At 46.4% G+C, this 18,965-nt stretch overlaps 1 protein-coding gene across 1 annotated transcript in view; it reads right to left on the bottom strand.

Moving 5' to 3' along the window:
- LOC147668654 (uncharacterized) overlaps positions 1 to 18,965 on the bottom strand; it is a 574,419-nt gene that overhangs the window by 170,678 nt on the left and 384,776 nt on the right. The window contains exon 22 of the mRNA XM_086948545.1: positions 11,919 to 12,166. Coding sequence (XP_086804671.1) covers positions 11,919 to 12,166 — 248 coding nt within the window. The remainder of the gene's footprint in view (positions 1 to 11,918; positions 12,167 to 18,965) is intronic.

The following is an 18,965-nucleotide window of genomic DNA, read 5'->3' as shown; positions in this document are numbered from 1 at the left end:
AACAGCTGCCTCAAATCTATAAAGAATTTCAACAACTGGATTGCCTTCTGCACCAGCTCCTTGTCTCTCAACAAACACGGTAACAGAACAAGAGCCATAACCCAAGCCAGTTGGTAGTTGGAGGAACTCAGTCTGGTGAAACACCACTGTAACAACTGGAGTGCAAATGGAGAATGAGTCAGGACAATTTAGACATTGAAATCCACCCTTAGATGCTACCAGCAAATGATCCGTATGTCCCTGCGTGCCGCTCTGGTAGACCACATCAATATCAGCACCAACAGAATCGAAGAAAACTTTGCCATGGTGAATGATTTCACCTCACCATCGGCCATCTCCTACTTGATTACCCCCTTTGCATGCCCTCTGCTACAATCTCTTTCAATTGTTCAGCAACATAATCACTGCCATTGACAGAAACTTCAGCCTGCAATGGAACCCAAAAAACCTTGCCAAATGCCTCCTGATCTTATACAAATCGCCACGGGAGTGAGGAGCTGCCCTGGAGGCAGCAGATCCATTAAAATGGCGGCCATGGCGATACTGCGTCCTGCGATGAGACACAATGCAGCGGCCTGTGTGAAGGAGCTCCTGCTGTTATTGGAGCTCGGCCGTGAGCGTCTGAGCAGGTGAGGGCATAGCGGCACGGGCAAAGACTCTGGGACTGCCTCACTGACCTGCAGGGACTGCTGCGCCCTGGCGCTGAGGTCCTGGGGGCGGCGGAGGTCGGGAGCCGGCAGCGAGATGGCTGCAATGTGGTGCTGGCTGTGAGAAGGGCGGACCGCTCGCTCCGCTGAAGTGCCTATGGTGCGGTCAGCCCTGTGTGACTGGGGCTGCCGGGCACTGAGACCGGTACTGAGATCGCCTGGGTGAGGTGAGCCCTTTTGCCTCTTGGTCACGGTGCCGCGCTCAGGGATGGACGACAGGGGTCACTATTGAGAGCGGAGAAGTGAATTCAGCTGCTGGACCGAAACAGCTTGGATAGGTTGAGATTGCCGGTCCAAGATTACGGAGCGTGACGTGCTGCTCTATGAGAAGCCCCCTTGCTCACCTACTGCGAGTTCTGAGTCGGGTTTGGAAATCACCAACCGGACCATGTCGATGATTAGTTCCTTGCAGCCGGTTTCTCTGACCTGGACATCACGGTGCGATGGCGCCGGACCCGGTGAAGCCTGGAGTGCTGCAGTTTTTCTGCTCCGGTAAGCCCCTGGAGCCATTGCCTGAGCGTGACTGTGGGGGGAGTGAGTGGACCCCTCGGTCGGGATTCGCTGCAGATCTGGATCCACTGTGACTGCTTAACAGGGGCCCAATTGGAGGCTGCTCCCCCTGAATGTTCTACTGGTGCCCAGATACTTGCCCCTACTGAGAGATCCGATCCACTGTGGGGATTAGTGTACTACCAAGGGAACTGCTTTGGCCTATTTTGAGGAGTCGGCTGCGTACTTTAGGAAGATTCAGCGCTCTATTGTCCCTTCAGAAAATGTGTTCACAGAGGGGGTGATTGGGGGTTTTAAACTGAATTACTGTGGATTACTCGCTTATTATCTGTTGTGCCCTCTGTGTTGCTTCGACACCCCAACCATCCATGTTATTTCCCCCCACCCATGCCCAGAACCTGGATGCCTGACACAAGATGGCAGCCTTTGCCACCAGGCAGTTCATAGAACAGAAAGAGAAATGCTCTTTCAAATCTTTGATGGCCATCTTGGATTGGGCAACCCCCCCTTTTGGTGCTTCCTCTTCCTCTATTAGAAACAGAAAAGGTATGCACACATGATTCATTGCTGCTTCTCCCCTGTAACTTTCTACCTGTTTCCAGCCTTGTCAGGTATCTACGTTTGGTCCTGATTTGACCTCACTCCTATTGGTTTTATTCTCACTGATTTCCAGAATTTGCGCACCCCTCTTATTTTACCTCTTTGCGCCATCACTACCCTAGTGGCCCCTTTTTCTGGTCTTCACCTCATCTCCTTATCATGGCTTCCAGTCGAATTAATTCTGGAATCAATTGCTTCAAAGTAATTTATCCCCCTTATATGTCACAACTCTGTTTCCCCTCTTGGTAATTCCTCCCTTTTCCCTCCCTTTGACTGCACAGTCCTTCACTCCTCCCACAACTTTCATTTTGCTCGACCCCTCCCACTCTGCCTGGTGCCTTTACCCCTACATTCACCTTTCATTACCCATGGTACCTGGCCTGCACCCTCTCTCTTTTCTTCATTCCAGTGGCCTCCCTTTGACCTCCCTCCCTCCTCTACCTATTTAGCCCCTTCTCCTCTCATCTCACCGTATCCATGTCTTTACCATAAACCCACTCCTTCCCCCTCCTCCTCCAGCCATACATTTCTACTTTTCAACTTTGTCCTCCAATGTATGATCTCTATTCTTCACCTCTGCTCAACACCAGTAAAAATATCACAGTAACTCCATTCACTCCTTTCTATCACCTTCGCCCCCACAGATCCTTGCATCACATCTCTCTCCCCAGTCCCCCACAGCCCACTGTCCTCCTTCGCCTACTTCACTTCCTCCCCCACCTTCGACCCTCGCATCCCAACACTCTCCCCGGTCTCCCACTTCCTCCTGTCCTCCTTCGCCTAGGCCACTCTCTCCCTTAACCATTGAGCCTCCCTTCACTCCGTGCTCAGCACACCTCTCTCTGGAAACTAAACTTGATTCTCCCATCTCTTCCATTTCCCAGCTTGAAGCGTCCATTTCACTCTTATGTGCTGAGATTTCCCCCTCCCCAAATAACCTCCCGAGGAGTTCCTTGCTCCTGCGCCCCAATACAGCCAACCACAATCTGTCCTCCACAGGCATCACCAACTTATTGGCTACCTACAAGACCATCAATGTCAATTCGCCTCCACTCGCCTCTCCTAACAACTCTACTCAATTTACCATTCAGACCATCTCTTTTTTCAGAACTTTCCAGCCTCCCCCTCAAGGGGCACCCTCATTCAAGAATCTAATCCCTCTCTCCATCATCAGTCCAGACACTCACATCACCAAAACAGTTACGTCAGAGCTACACTGCATGCTCCATAACTGAAGATCTGCAACCAAACACAAACTGGAAATCTCTGACACTATCACTCACCACAATCTCGACATGCTCTTTCTCATTTAGACCTGGTTTAATGATTCCTCTCACACTTCATTTGATCTTTTGTTACCTACTAACTACTCTATCCTCAGAAATGACAGAACAGGCAAGTTCGGGGGAGGTGTTGCGATTATCTGCAGAAACGCCCTCCAAATCAAAGCCTTTCCCACCACCCTCTTTTGCACCTTTGAATGCCTTTCCCTAGAAATCCAAGTTCATCATGGCTCACCCTTCAGGTTCCATACCATTTACCACCCTCCTGGTAATTGCTCTTCCTTCATGGAGGAATTCATCGACTTCATTAGTGACCAATATTCACAAAGCGACAAGCAGATCTTCCTAGGTGATTTCAATCTCCACTGGGGCTCCGTGGATGACTCGGCTGCCAACAAGCTTGCAACCTTTCTCTCAGCGAACGATCTTGCCCAACACTGCTTGGAAATGACACACACCAAGGGCTCAATTCTGGACCTAGTTATATCCAAATCAGACCAGATTACCACTGCTTCACCCATCCGTGTTGACTGGTCTGACCATTTCCTCATTCCCTTCTGTTTTCGCCTCTCTCACATTTCAACTCTCGGACAACATAAAAAGAGCCGCTACGTGGTTCCTCAACAAAAAAAACATTGATCTTGAGACTCTATGTGATTCTGCTATGTGTTCACTTCCTAGTCTAGACCCCAATGCGGATGTAAACGATCTCACTCCACTTTGCCTCTCAATCCTTGCAGTCGAAATCAACAAGGTTGCTCCACTCCAAAGCAAAAGGAAAAGACCCACCCCATCAGCTACTTGGTTCAACATAGCTCTCTATGACGAATGGAAAAACCTTAGAATCTGGGAGAAGCACTGGAGACAATCTCCATCCACCCCAACCTCTCTCTTTTAAGTTCAGCAAGATCCAAATACCACAAGCACATCTTCCAGGAAAAAACATCACATTTCAGATCCCTCCTCGATTCAGCTAAAAACAGACCCAAAAAACTTTTCGACCTCATCAAAAACCCAAATTGTTCTCCCCAAACCATCAAGCCTGAGGATGCTTCAAAGAAAGCAACTGTGTTCGCTATATTCTTCGATCAAAAGGTAATATCTCTGGTGGAACAGGTCACTCACCCCACCCCCATTGAGGAGCGAAAATCCTTAGTCACTTGGCAGAACTTTGCCGCCATCTCGGAGGATGATCTCCTCAAATGCATCCACGAAACCAAACCCTCCAACCATTCTTCTGACCCCATACCCAGTGGCATCGCCATTGATTTCTATACTAACTCTCTCCTACTGGACCAGGCTAGTCTCTTCCTCAGTCAAGGATCCCTCCCAGTTGTCCTCAAAACAGGACAGGTTACCCCCCTTCTAAAAAAAACCTCTGCAGATGCAAATGACCTCAATAACTTCCGCCCCATCGCCAATCTCCCTTTTCTTTCAAAGATCACAGAAAAATGCTTTGCAAAAAAACTTTCCCAACACATTATGGACAATAATCTCCTCGATATCTTCAAGTCGGGCTTTATTCAAAATTGCAGCACTTAAACAGCCCTGCTGTAAGTGATCGATGATGCCCTGCATATTCTCGATTCGGGGAATCATGCCTTCTGATCCTTCTTGACATCTCTGCAGCTTTTCACACTGTTAATCACAACACCCTCCTTAATATTCTTCAACACAGAATGGGCGTGGAAGGCACAGTACTCTAATGGTTTGCCTCTTTCCTCTTGGACAGATCCCAAATGATCAAGATTGCGAACAGTCTCCACTGGTGGTTGGTCAAGGCGTCCCTCAAGGTTCTATCCTTGCTCCCACTCTGTTTAATCTCTATCTGGAACCATTAGGGAACCTCCTAAGCAAATCTCGAATCCTCTACCATCTCTATGCGGATGACACCCAAATCTACCTCAAGGTGTCTTCCCCTCATGATCTCTCACTACTCAGCTCTACTCTCAACGCTATTCACAACTGGATGTTAGTTCACCAACTCATTCTCAATTCCTCCAAAATGGAATTCCTCCTCTTTTCTAGCTTTCTCTCCCCACCTTCTGTTCAATCCTGGATGGATCAGTTGAATCGACTCAACAGTAAACCCATCATTGTGGACTGCGCTAAATCCTTAGGTGTCATACTTGACAAAAGACTCAACCTAATCTCACACATCAATTCGATGGCAAAGAGCGCACGTTATCAGCTGTGTCTTTTATGGGGGATTCGTCGGTTCTTCCCGGAGAATGACCTAAAAACCTTGGTCCAATCGCTAGTTCTCTCTATTCTGGATTATTGTAATTCTCTTTTGACTGGCCTTCCCAAATCTCACCCCTCCCCCCTCAAGTCCGTCCTCCATTCAGCAGCTCGATTCATTTCAGGGTCCAAACGAAGTGACTACATCACTCCTATCCTGTCTTCTCTCTGGTGGCTTCCCATCGAGGCTAGAGCTATCTACAAAATGGCGTGCATCACCCACAAACCTTTGCACTCTTCCTCCCCTCGCTATCTGGCGAATAAACTGAAATTGTCTGGAGGCTCAAGACCGTCACGGAATGCGGAAAAGTTCCTTCTTGAGCCCCCTCCTTCAAAAGGGAGAAATTGATGGCACAATGGCTCAGGTAATGCAGTGAGAATCTGGAACTCGCTTCCTCCTTCGCTCCGTGCAATCACCTCCATCCAGATCTTCAAAGCGGACCTCAAATCTCTTTTATTCCAAAGACACTTTTAGAACTAATTCCCTCCTTCTCAGGCCCCGCCAGGAAGTACTTTAGTCATTGTAAATTTGTCATATATATTTATATTTTTGTTTGTACATTCTCTGCTTGCTGCGTTTGATATTATGTTCCTTTTGCCTGCGTTGTTTTGATTCTATGGCCTGCTATATTTCACCAGGAAGTTCTTTAGTCATTGAAAAATGTGTCATATATATTCACATTTTTGCTTGTACAGTATGTGCTTGCTGTGCTTGAGATTGCGTGCCTTTTGCCTGCGTCGCTTTGATTCTATGGCATGCTATTTTTGTTTGTTCCATTCCTGTAACCGTTCTTTCATGTAATGTATTTGAATTTTGAATTTAAAAACACTTATAAAGCGCACGTACACTCAATCAGTTTCATGGCGCTGGTGAGGTCCCTGAGTGAGAGCAAGAAGAGAGCTAATTACCAAAGGCCTGCTGGAATAGTAGCGTTTTTAATGACCTCCGAAACTCCATATAGGAGGAGGAGAGTCTTAACGATAAAGAGAGGTCATTCCAGAAGGTAGGTGCAAGTACAGCAAACTTCTGCCCCCCAGCCCACTTCTTCTTAAACCGGGGTGTAGTTAGTAAGGCCAGGCTAGAGGAGCGAAGGTCCCTAGAGGGAACATAGGGAAAGATTGCCGAGTTGATAAAGGCAGGGGCAGTGCCCGCTCTTGCTTGGAAGGTTAGACACCCTAACTTAAACCTGGCTCGTTGTTTTATAGGGAGCCAGTGTAGGCTCCTGAGCAGTGGGGTCGAATGATGAGATCTGGATAGACCAAAGACCAGGCGGGCAGCCTGGTTCTGTACCAACTGCAGGCGCTGCAGAGCATAAGCAGGGGCTCCATTATAGATGATGTTGCCATAGTCAATTTTTGACAGGACCATGGCCATTAGGATCAGCTTTAGTGCAGAGGTGGAAAAGAATCTGGCAACTTTCCGAATAACTCAAAGTGTAAAGAAACAAGAAGAAACCACCGAGTTAATATGTGAATGAAGGGTTAACTGATTGTTAAGCGTAATCCCGAGTGTTTTAACTGAACAAGAAGGGAGAGGAGGGGTCCCAAGTGAAAGGGGCCAGAAAGAAGGGGACCAGGGGTTGGCAGCACCGCACGTCGCCACAAGTTCTGTTTTATCCGGATTAAGTTTTAACTGATTGATGTTCCTCCAGTCTCGGATAAATAGCATGACGGACTGGAAACTGCCAACTCCTGAAGGGAAGAAAGATGTAGATCATCTGCCTAATTATATACAGTGACCTCCATATTCTGTAAAGCAAACACCAGTGGAAAAACATAAAGATTAAATAATAAAGGGGAAACAGCAGACCCTTGAGGAACACCACAATTGACATTGCGCAAAGGAGCCGAGAAGGTGCCTAGATGAACTGTCTGAGTACGGTCCATCAGGAAAGACTCGACCCAAGCTAATGCCAACCCCCCTATCCCCGCCGCCCTGACACAAGATAGAAGAATGTCATGATCCACAGTGTCAAAGGCGGCGGATAGGTCTAATAGGACCAGTATCTTGGGGGTGTTGGCGTCGAGTCCCTCCCTAAGTTGGTCCATGACCGAGATCACCACCTTCTCGGTTGAATGTCGTGGTCGGAAACCAGCTTGACATGGGGCCAGGTAATTGCTGCCCTCAATAAAGGAGCTCAGCACCTGAGAAACATGTGCCTCAGCCACCTTTCCCAAGTAGGGGAGCAAGGATATGGGACGGTAATTAGCTAGGGTAGAAGGGTCAGCCCCGGGCTTCTTTAAAATGGGGATGATGGTAGCAGATTTAAATGCATTGGGGACTAGGCCTTTAGAGAAGGTGTCATTTAAGACAGTGAGGGCGGGGGCAGAACAAGCCAGGAACACCTGGGCCAAAATGCGGGCCGGACACGTGTCAGAAGGAGACCCAGATTTTACACGCTTAAGAAGCGGGGGAAGAGACTCGCTAGTTAGCTCCGGAATATAGGTGAGACACTGGGTGTTCTTGGGCGAGGAACAATCTAATAAAGGGTTGGATGGGAGAGGAATATGTGCTTTTATTTGTGCAACTTTGTCAATGAAAAACTCATTCAGTGAGTTGCACAATGACTGGGAAGGTATTATCATAGGAGAAGGCCTGTCTGATAGGGCTAACTCATGAACAGTTGCAAAAACTTCACGGGGCTGGCATTCTGCTGTCAATATGCGTTGTGAAAAATAAACTTTGTTGGCCTCTTGGATGGCTTTTTTATACTCTGACAGTAGGGTGGTATAGTTAATTTTACTGGCCGGGCAGTATTTCGACCTCCAAGCCCGTTCTGCTTGACGGACCGTTAGTTTAAGTGCTTTCAGAGCAGGAGTAAACCACTTATTAGCATGATGGTGGTGGTTAATAGTAACCTTCTTTAGTGGGGCCTTTTCATCACGAGATGGTTAGCCAGCTATCCAAGGTGGCCAGCTGAAGTTGAGGAGGTGTATCAGCAAGATCAGGGCAGGTGGCAATTAAAGAATCGCAGAACGCAGGAATATCAACACGATTCCAACTTCTAGCCCAAATGGTTTTCGAACCACGAGGGTCATTTCGCAAGCGCAGGTCCAAGGAAAAAGATAAAAAATGATGATCGGACCATACGCAGGGAGCGATGGACAGGTTGGTGGTAGATAGGTTAAGGGTCCATATTTGATCTAGAATATGGCCCCGAGTATGTGTGGGGGCACGAACGTGTTGAATAAAATTTAAGCTTAAGAGCGATGAGGTGAAATCCTTAGAAATAGGGTCTTCTGCGGGATCACTGGGCCAGAAATTAAAATCACCAAGCACAAGTACCGTAGCATTATTGACCACTAAAGGGGCCAACAGCTCCTGAAATGTGAGAATAAACTGGGAGGGGGTTTGGGGAGGGCGGTAAACCAGCACGCAAGTTACAGGGGATTTGGGTAAACCAGAGCGTGCAACCAAACAGTCCGCTGCCGGCAATGGGGGGGATGCCAATGTTTGAAACCGGAGATTGTCACGAAAAATTAAGGCAACCCCACCACCAATTTTGCCATCAGGCCGGTCAGCTCGTAGGATGGAATAAGAGGGAGGAAGGGCTGCTAAGACACTGGGTTGGGAATCAGGACGATACCATGTCTCAGTTAAGCACAGCATGTCAGGGCTGTCGTTATCAAGGAGGTTGAAGATCTCCTGCTGATGTGCAACTGCCGATCTAGTATTTAATAAGGTGATGGAGGTGCCCGGGTGCGGAGAATTGGTGGGGGGTGGGGGCAGGGGGTTAATTGCCTCCCGTGAAGGTGGGGGTCGGGCAATGCCTAAGGCCAAGATGTGTGAGGCGGTAATTGGGTCTATGGGATAACGCTTACGCATGGATAACAAGTACCTGGATGAGTATTCCAGGGAGGATCGGACATGGTGACAGGCCCCGGGTCCCGTGCGGTCACGGACAGGCACAGACGGGCTTTCCTTTGGCGCGCCTTTGGCGCGCCGCCTTTGCGCCCGCTGCGCCCGTCCGCTGCGCTCCCGGAAGCACATTGCCTTTTGTATCCTGTCCCACCCGAGCACTGGACCGCTAACTACGGCCAGGCTCGTGGGACTCCCCCTCCCAAGATGGCGGCCGCCCTCTACTCTCTCGGCACCGAGGCCAGTGAGGATCCACGAGGGGGAGACAGTGAGGAGTGTGGGAGCGCCGAGAACCTGCACAACAAAAAGGTTAGTGCACCAGGAATACAAACAATACAATTAAAAAGTTTGTTAAAATATGTCGCCGAGCGGCGCAATTAAAAGCACTATCTGGCACAGCTCTCGAGAATGTTTCCCCCTTTCAGGAGACCTCAAGCGTGCCTCAGGCTCTGCCACCGCCTGAGAATCGCCGCGACCCCCTGCCTAGCTGGCCCTTTTGTATCCTGTCCCACCCGAGCACTGGACCGCTAACTCCGGCCAGGCTCGTGGGACTCCCCCTCCCAAGATGGCGGCCGCCCTCTACTCTCTCGGCACAGAGGCCGGTGAGGATCCACGAGGGGCAGACCGTGAGGAGTGTGGGAGCGCCGAGAACCTGCACAACAAAAAGGTTAGTGCACCAGGAATACAAACAATACAATTAAAATGTTTGTTAAAATATGTCGCCGAGCGGCGTAATTAAAGCAGTATCTGGCACAGCTCTCGAGAATGTTTCCCCCTTTCAGGAGACCTCAAGCGTGCCTCAGGCTCTGCCACTGCCTGAGAATCACCGCGACCCCCTGCCTAGCTGGCCCTTTTGTATCCTGTCCCACCCGAGCACTGGACCGCTAACTCCGGCCATGCTCGTGGGACTCCCCCTCCCAAGATGGCGGCCGCCCTCTACTCTCTCGGCACCGAGGCCGGTGAGGATCCACGAGGGGGAGACCGTGAGGAGTGTGGGAGCGCCGAGAACCTGCACAACAAAAAGGTTAGTGCACCAGGAATACAAACAATACAATTAAAAAGTTTGTTAAAATATGTAGCCGAGCTAGTTCTATTGTACAGTGCACTGACACCTTCGGGTAAAGTCTGCACTTTATAAAAATTCATTAAATAAAATAAATAAACCACTTGGCCCACCATCACCCAAGAAGAAACAGTCGCCACCATGAAGTCCATCCACTTAGGAGCCCCGTCGGAACCCTGCTCTCACTACAATTACTCCAGAGGATGCTACCCATCAGTGCCATGCTGACACCCATTCTGAATGCCTCTATCTCTTCTGCAACCTTCCCAGATGCTTGGAAACACCAAATGTTCACCCATTGCTGAACAGACCTTCTGGGGTCCTTTCAGCACTCGCCAAAAACAGTAAGATCTCCCTTCTGTTATCACTTACCAAGGTCTTAGAGAAAATAGTCAACAAAAATGTCTCAGAATACCTCAATGACCACCTAGTACTTGACACCACTCAGTCTGGTTCCAGACTTTAAGGAAGCAACAGTACAGAGCTTTGACCTCAACTCTGCCATGGATGACATCCACGTGACTTGAAACAGAGGAAACATGGTGGCATTTATTCTCCTCAATCTCTAAGCAGCATGTGAATCATTCACCGACCCCATCCTCATTTAACACCTACATGACATTGGAATCCAAGGACATTCACTCCAATGGATCTGCTCCTTCCTGGCTGGAAGGATCCAGTCAGTCAACCTGGCACCGTAGACCTCATACGGCTGTGACCTCATCTTCAGAGTTCCTTAAGGATCCTCCCTAAACCTGACTCTCTTCAATGCATACATGATCCCTTCAACCAGCATCATCCACTCTCACAATATCAATGTCCTCTTCTATGCTGATGACACGCAACTCCCTCTTTCTCTCAAGGAAAGAAAAATGCCCAGCACCCGGATTGAGTTCAATGCCTGCATGACTGAAACTTCCCGATTTATGAACACCAACAGTCTAAAATACCAAAATCATGACCTTCAAGAAGAGCACATCACTGTGGGACTCCACCTTGTGGCCAACAGAGCTAGGACTGTCCCCCAAAACTCAGGCCAAGAACCCGGGGATCGCCATCTGGACCAAACGGAACATGACCAACCAAGTCAATGCCTTCACCACCTCATGCTTCAATACCCTGAAGATGCTGTGGAAGATTTTCAATTGCCTCTCAATCAGCACCCAGAAAACTATCAGGTCACAACCACACTGGACTACAGGATTACCCTCCATGCTGGGATCAACAAAAACACTCACCAGAAGGCTGTGGACATTCAGAACTCGGTGGCCAGAATCACTCTCACCTTTCCACTGCACACTCATATAACACTACACCTGAAGGAGCTTCACTGGCTTCCCATTCACAAACAAGAACACAAACACGCACCCCGCCATGCACAGTTTTCTCAGTCAGAAATAAATATGCATTGATATATGGGCTTTCAGTGCACAAAGATTTTTACAGTATAGATCCACAATAAAACAGAGTGTGCAACACTCCATAAACTCCAGACTGTACTGCTCCTATCTTGTCATTAGCTGCAAAGACATAACAGTATTTGGAGATACTAACCCTGAGATGAAAGAGATGTTGCAAATGTGCCATAACCAAATGCTCTAGTGAGTACAGCAAATTGTAAAATATGAGCTCCCTCCCCCTTCAATGTCACTCACCTCCAGTAGGAACCGAACAAAATGTTGCAATGTGTTTATGGTCTTCAGTTTCCAAATTCCACACAAGGATCTCAGTAGTGTTAGTGTTGGGTAAGGGAGAAAATGCTATCACATGGGATCCTTGTCGATTTACTGAGAAGGTTGAAATGAAGTCCCCTCCACAGCCTTTGACTGAGCGGATGTATTCGAAGGTCCTGACACTGAAGAGCTCTATGTGCAGAACATCCTGGGTCTTCATGCAGGGGTACCTACGTTCAAATACAACAGCCAGGGATTAACACAGTTCACAAACCAAGAGGCATTTGGGGCAGTAACTACAACAGCATGATAGTGACACACATAGCAACTGCATAAATGTAGAGATTAGCAGGCAATGAAGAGAAAAATATATGTAAGTAGCATTCTGATTATTTTTTCTAACAAAAGAGTTGAAGGGTCTTTAGTAAAACCACGTGACTCAATTCGCAACACCCTAAAATCAAGTTCAATTTAATAATAAACTCATCAGGAAAATGTTTTCTTTAAAAATAATAAAGCTCACAGTATATACAGCAAGGTTTCTTTTCAGAAGAGATGGAGGTTCGTTGATTTCATTACAAGACCGGAGGCTACATTATGCATACAACTTTTAATGCAGATCCCAGCAGCCGCATCACAATACAAAGTTCCAAAAAGAACAAAGGCAACAGCTAAAAGCCATGAGCCAACAATACACAACCTCTTTTAAATGCGGCTCCCAAGCAGATAAGTCTAACCTTATACTCTTCTCTGATTATCTGTGTTCTTTCGTTTTTTTAGGGGTTTTATATATTACCTTTGTAGTATTTTGGGGTTTCTTTGATGTTACTATGAGTGTGTACTTATGGTGTGGCAGTTCCCTTCCCCCATAATCCTACACACCCTTTCCATTACCGATTTCCAATATATGGAGATTCCCTCATTGGAACCCTCCCCCCTCCCCCCCCACACTCGCTTACATGCTGTTTGGCTGAATGATTTTAAGACTTCTGTAACTTTCTCACTCAACTCGCTCAATTAGTCGAAATATTTAAATCCTTGTCCCCCTTTGTCTGTGCCTAGCACGTCTTCAATTTGGCGATATACATCATTTTTCATTATGTAAGTATCTTTATTTACTTACTTTTCTTCTATTCCTTGGTCGGATTTCCCCTCGCGCTCAACAGGGAGAGACTCGGGCGCATTGAAGGAATGACCCTGAGCAACGGCGACGCCGCGTTGTCAGGTTGCTAAGGGCATTTCCTTTGTTCACATGGCATCGACGCAAGTTAAAAGGGCGTTTCTATAACAACTCCTCTATCACAGCACGCGCTCGTTTCCACCGGCGAGCGACAGTTGGCATATTTACGAGCCAGTAGTCTTTCGGCATAAATCTTTGGAAATAAGACCTTGTTTATCTAAAATAACCCTGAACATAGGAGAATATTAACTCTTAGAATATTACCGATTAGACTTCTCACTCATTGGCTGTATTTCTTCTTATTAACCATGTCCAGCTCTGGTTCAGAGGAGGCTTCTGCTCCTTCTCAAGATATCACCAGTGACAAATTAAAAAAATTGCTCCATTTAGAGATGAGATCTTGTCTAAAAGAAGGACTTTCTAGTGTCATAAGTTCTAAACGTCCTACACAACAAGATGACACAGTCTCTGGTAAAAGGCTAAAAAAGAGCAATAATGTGGTTTGAGCATGGGAGGTCTTAGCAACTCGTCTATTAGCGCGAGGGAGGTCTTCGCACCTCAAGTGGTTTGGGTGCCCTTGGCGGCACAAAGAATAATGGTGTCCGAAGCGACACACATTTTAGAAATGCTCACTACGATGATGATCGTACCTCAGATGAATATGTACTTGATCTCAATGACCAAGACCATGACTTTGGGGAGGGTCTAGAAAATACAAATTCATCCACTAAGGACGTGATTTGCAACCCTTTGGGTGAGGAGATGCTCTCACCTCAAAATTTGAAACACCCACTGCGCTCAGAGTGGTACCCTCAAGAGCATGTTTCCAAATTTGTTAAAAAATGGATTAGATATCCCTTGGAGAGAGAAACTCGCAACATCTTGAGAGCAGAATGAACTAGACCCTCGGTTTGTGATAAGACTTGTTACACCCCCAACCTTGATCCTGATTTGATCAAATTTCTTTTTAAATTGGGACGTGACCCCAGGAAGGGTATGGAGAAATCCTTTAAAACCTGTCAGGATTGTCTTCTCGACGTCCTTGGCCCTCTCACGAGAATCCTCGCCTCTGCAGAGGAGTCCCACTTGGAGGGGACTCACCTCGATACTGAGCTAATAAGAGGATGGAGCCAAAGGGCTATTATTCTTTTGGGGAATGCCAATACAAGCATTAATGCTGAAAGGCGTAGAGTGGTCCTTACTCGTATTAACCCTAAACTCGCCGATCTTGCTGATAAGGAGCCTACTAATAACCAAAAAGGGCTTCTCTTCGGCGCAGATTTAATTAAATCCCTTGGCAAGTATGTTTCCACATATACTGCCTTTGACAGAGCGCAACAAAACATGCGCAAAGTTTTCAATACTGGAAATAATCTTTTTGGAAGGGCCGGAAGACGAGGCCCACCTTCCGGCCGTTTGTCACAGAGGCCCAATTTTAGATCACGTGGAGGTGGCAGAGGCTACCAGCAATACCAACAATACCAACAATACCAATATACATCTCCGCAGTTCTACCCTCAAAGGGGCAGAGGACAGCGTGGCAGAGGATTCAGAGCAAGTGGATCAAATACCCAGACTAACCCCTCAGGTGAGTGTTTCCCCTTTACCTTCCCTTTCTTTCCCCTCAAAGGTGGGCAGGAGACTGAGGTATTTCCTAAAAAATTGGGAATCCATTACTCAAGATACTTGAGTTCTAAACACTGTAAAGGGTTTTACAATAGATTTCGATCAAGAACCTATTCAGCTTTCTCTTCCAAAAAGTATTCCCATGTGCCCGGAACAACAAGCCATAATAGAAGAGGAAATCTCTTCAATGATTCAAAAAGGTGCGATTTTGGTGGTTCCTATGGAACTCATAGGTTTTGTGAGTAACCTTTTTTTAGTCGAAAAGAAAGACAAGGGTTGGAGGCCGGTTATAAACCTTCGTCAAGTAAACAGATTCATTTCTTACAGACACTTCAAAATGGAGGGTATTCACCTCCTGAGAGATCTACTCCTAGAAGGGGACTGGTTGGCCAAACTGGACCTCAAGGACGCCTATTTTACTATCCCCACGGCCAAGGTTCATCAACGTTTCCTCCAATTTCTATGGAAGGGTCGCTTGTACCAGTTTCAAGCTCTACCATTTGGCCTCTCTTCCGCACCATGGTGCTTCACAAAAGTGATGAGAGCCATTGTCTCCCACCTAAGATCAAGGAGTGTTCGTCTAATTATCTACCTAGACGATATTCTAATTATGGCACAAGAAAAATCACACTTAATTCGAGACCTGGATTTTACGATGAAACTCATAGAAAGTCTAGGTTTCATCATAAACAGGGAGAAGTCTCACCTGATTCCCTCAAAATCCTTAGAGTTTCTAGGCTTCACGGTCGACACCACCCGTTGTCTCCTCCTTCTTCCTTCGAAAAAAATCTCAAAAATAAAGAAGCAAATAAAACATGCTCTAAGCAGACAGTCTCTCTCCCTCAGGGACTTAGCCAGGTTGCTAGGTCTCCTCTCATCTTCAATTCCAGCAATTTTTCCAGGGCCACTCAATTATCGGGCTCTTCAGAGGGTCAAAGCGAGAGCTCTGAGGTCAGGCCTTTGGTACGGAGATCAGATTTCTCTGGACTCAGACTCAGGTTCAGAATTGATTTGGTGGCTAAACAATCTGGAGGCTTAGAACGGGAAGGCCATTTTTGGCTCTTCCCCGGAATTTGTACCGGAGTCGGACGCCAGCCTGCACGGCTGGGGTGCTTGCCTCTCGAATATAAACACTGGAGGACTTTGGTCTTAAGAGGAGTCTCTCCACCACATAAACTATCTGGAGTTGACGGCCGGACTTTATGCACTTATGAGATTCAAAAATTCGCTTCAAGTAAGGTCTGTCCTTTTAAAAATGGACAACATGTTGGCGGTGGCTTATATCAATCGCCTAGGAGGCACGAGGTCTGCAGACCTCTCGGATCTAGCAAAGAAACTTTGGATGTTTTGCCTGGAGCACAAGATTGCTCTAAAGGCAGAATACCTTCCGGGCGCTGCCAACTCGTCCGCAGATTGGAACTCCAGGTTCCTTGTAGATTTCAGCGATTGGAAGCTGAACCCTTCTGTCTTCAGGACCTTGAATCAGATTTGGGGCCCTCTGGAGGTGGATCTTTTTGCAAGCAGACTCACCTCCCAACTTTCAGAATATTTCAGCTGGATGCCCGACCCGGGTGCTCGGGCATTCAACTCCTTTCTCCAGTCTTGGAGGGATGTCCGGGGATATGCCTTTCCCCCCTTTGCGATGATTCAGAGAGTGCTTCAGAAGGTGAGACAGGAACAGTGTCTCCTCACTTTGATAACTCCCTTCTGGCCCTCCCAAGCGTGGTTTCCAACTGCTCTAGAACTAACTTGCAGCATTCCTTTTTTGATTCCATCTCTGGGAGATCTTCTCACAGATTCAGATGGTCGGATACATCCTCTTATTCTCAATCAGACTTTATCCCTTCTTGCCTGGAAGGTGTCAGGAGATCTAACGAAATCTCAGGACTTTCGGACGCGGCTTCAATTCTCCTCAAGGAGTCTTGGGCACCAGGCACACATTACAGATACAATAGAATCTGGAAACTTTGGGTTCGTTGGTGCTTGGAAAGGGACCTGGATCCCTTGGAGGCTCCTATCGTTGACGTGACTAATTTTCTAGTTGAACAATTCGAAAAGGGACTTAGTTATAGATCCATTAATTGCTTTAGGTCAGCAATTTCTGCAGGACATACCCTCGTTAACGGTAAAACCATTGGAAAAAATGTCATTATTTGTAGCGTTATGAAGAGTATTCATCATAAAAGACCCCCTAGACCCAAGTATGACATACTTTGGGATGTTAATTTGATTCTTCGTCTCTTTAGTAATTGGCCTTCTAATTCTTTCCTCAACAGGAAGAATCTTTCTATTAAACTGGCTACTCTTTTATGCCTAGTTTCTTGCAGAAGATCCTCAGATATTCGTTCTCTTGATATTTCCTATCGTTCTTACAATGTTTTTGGCGTCAAGTTTGATATTCATAGTCGTAATAAAACCATGTCTGACTCCATATTTTACCCACGATTCGATCTGCATCCTAAACTCTGTGTCGTTGAGTGTATGAAGGAATATGACCTTAGAATGTCTGGACTCAGTCCAGTTGGTGTTAATCAATTGCTTATTTCATGTATTAATCCTCATAAAGGTATTAGTTCCTCTTCTATTGCTAGATGGATTAAAATCGCTATGAACCTAGCCGGAGTTGACTTGAGTATATTTCAGACTCATTCTCTTAGAGGTGCTATGGCTAGCAAATCACTTTGGTCTGGAGGGAAGTTGGATGATATTTTGAAGGCTGCTGATTGGTCTAATGCAGGTACCTTCGCTCGTCACTATTGTAAACCCATCCAACACATGTCTGATGCTGTTTTAGGAAGCTTCCAACATGCATAATGTAGCCTCCGGTCTTGTAATGAAATTGCGATTCTCATATTTACATGACTAGAGAATCTGGATTTCATTAAAGACTCGGAGGCTGACATTATCCCTCCCTCCCTCCTCCGGAGGCATTCCAATACATATTGTTACCTTGTACAATTTATTGTAATGTTTACTTTGATTTATGACCTTTGAATTTGATCTTTTCTCATGATATGTTTTGATTAGTGTCTGTTGAGATTATTTAGATTAATTCCTTTATCTTTTTCAGATAATTCCTGATCTGGACTGCGCCTTTTCCAAGACTACGTCCTGCCTGGACTTCTTCCTGCCTGGACTTCTTCCTTTTCGGCCTTCTCCAGTCAAGTTTTCAAGTTATGAAGTTTAATTCTTCTCCACCTCAAGCATTTGAACTTTGTACTTTATCTTTTTTTGATGTCCTCATTTAAAAGAGGCTGTGTATTGTTGGCTCATGGCTTTTAGCTGTTGCCTTTGTTCTATTTGGAACTTTGTATTGTGATGCGGCTGCTGGGATCTGCATTAAAAGTTGTATGCATAATGTCAGCCTCCGAGTCTTTAATGAAATCCAGATTCTCTAGTCATGTAAATATGAGAATCGCAATTAAAACCACACAATTCAAACTAGAGAGAAATGCAGTTGTGAAATAGAAGTAAATATTCAAAATTATCAAATGTTTTAGATACATTACAAAACGATAATCACATTTCCTAACAAGATACAATTTGCACTAGATGCCTCAGAAAAAATGGTGTTAGGCAATATAATAAAGCATTGCGGTATAGGATGCAGACAAATTAGAGAAATGTCTGAGTACGACCAACTGGCAAAATGCCACTTTCTAAGAATGCAAAATATCTGTAATTATATGTAAAAGTGATCTTTGGGGTCATGTTGGCTCAATAAGTAGCCTCGGCAAGGACTTAGTTAAGGCTTCCTGTCTGTGGACTCGGGTATGCTCACATGTAATCTAAGGAAAATATCAACAGACGAAGTGAGAGAAATCCTAATGAGGCTTGCTGAAAATGAACAGTAACCAGCCATACAGCGGGCCAGTCCCTCCTGAAATTACTACATTTGGAGTGTCCAAAAGCAACAGTTCAGTACACCTTCCAGAGGGAATCCATGGGTGAGAGACTTCTCCAGCTGAAAAAATTGTCATTAGGGGAAGGGTTGCGTGGTGTGTTCATGGAAGATCATCTGCTCACAATGCAGCAACAATAATCTGTATGGATGCTTTCACTGGCCTATTTTGAAGTTTGAATAGACAGATCTGGGCCCATATTTTTCATTTTTTCACACAGCGCAACGCAGCGAGCCACCTTGTTGTGCTGCGCTGCGTGAAAGAGCAGGAAGTCGACATATGTAACATGTGCAGCCGCACTTTTGACTGCCTAGCGCCAAT

Source organism: Lissotriton vulgaris, unplaced genomic scaffold (genome assembly GCF_964263255.1).
Source record: "Lissotriton vulgaris unplaced genomic scaffold, aLisVul1.2 SCAFFOLD_518, whole genome shotgun sequence".
Lineage (NCBI taxonomy): Eukaryota > Metazoa > Chordata > Amphibia > Caudata > Salamandridae > Lissotriton > Lissotriton vulgaris.
This window is presented reverse-complemented; position numbering and strand designations above follow the sequence as displayed.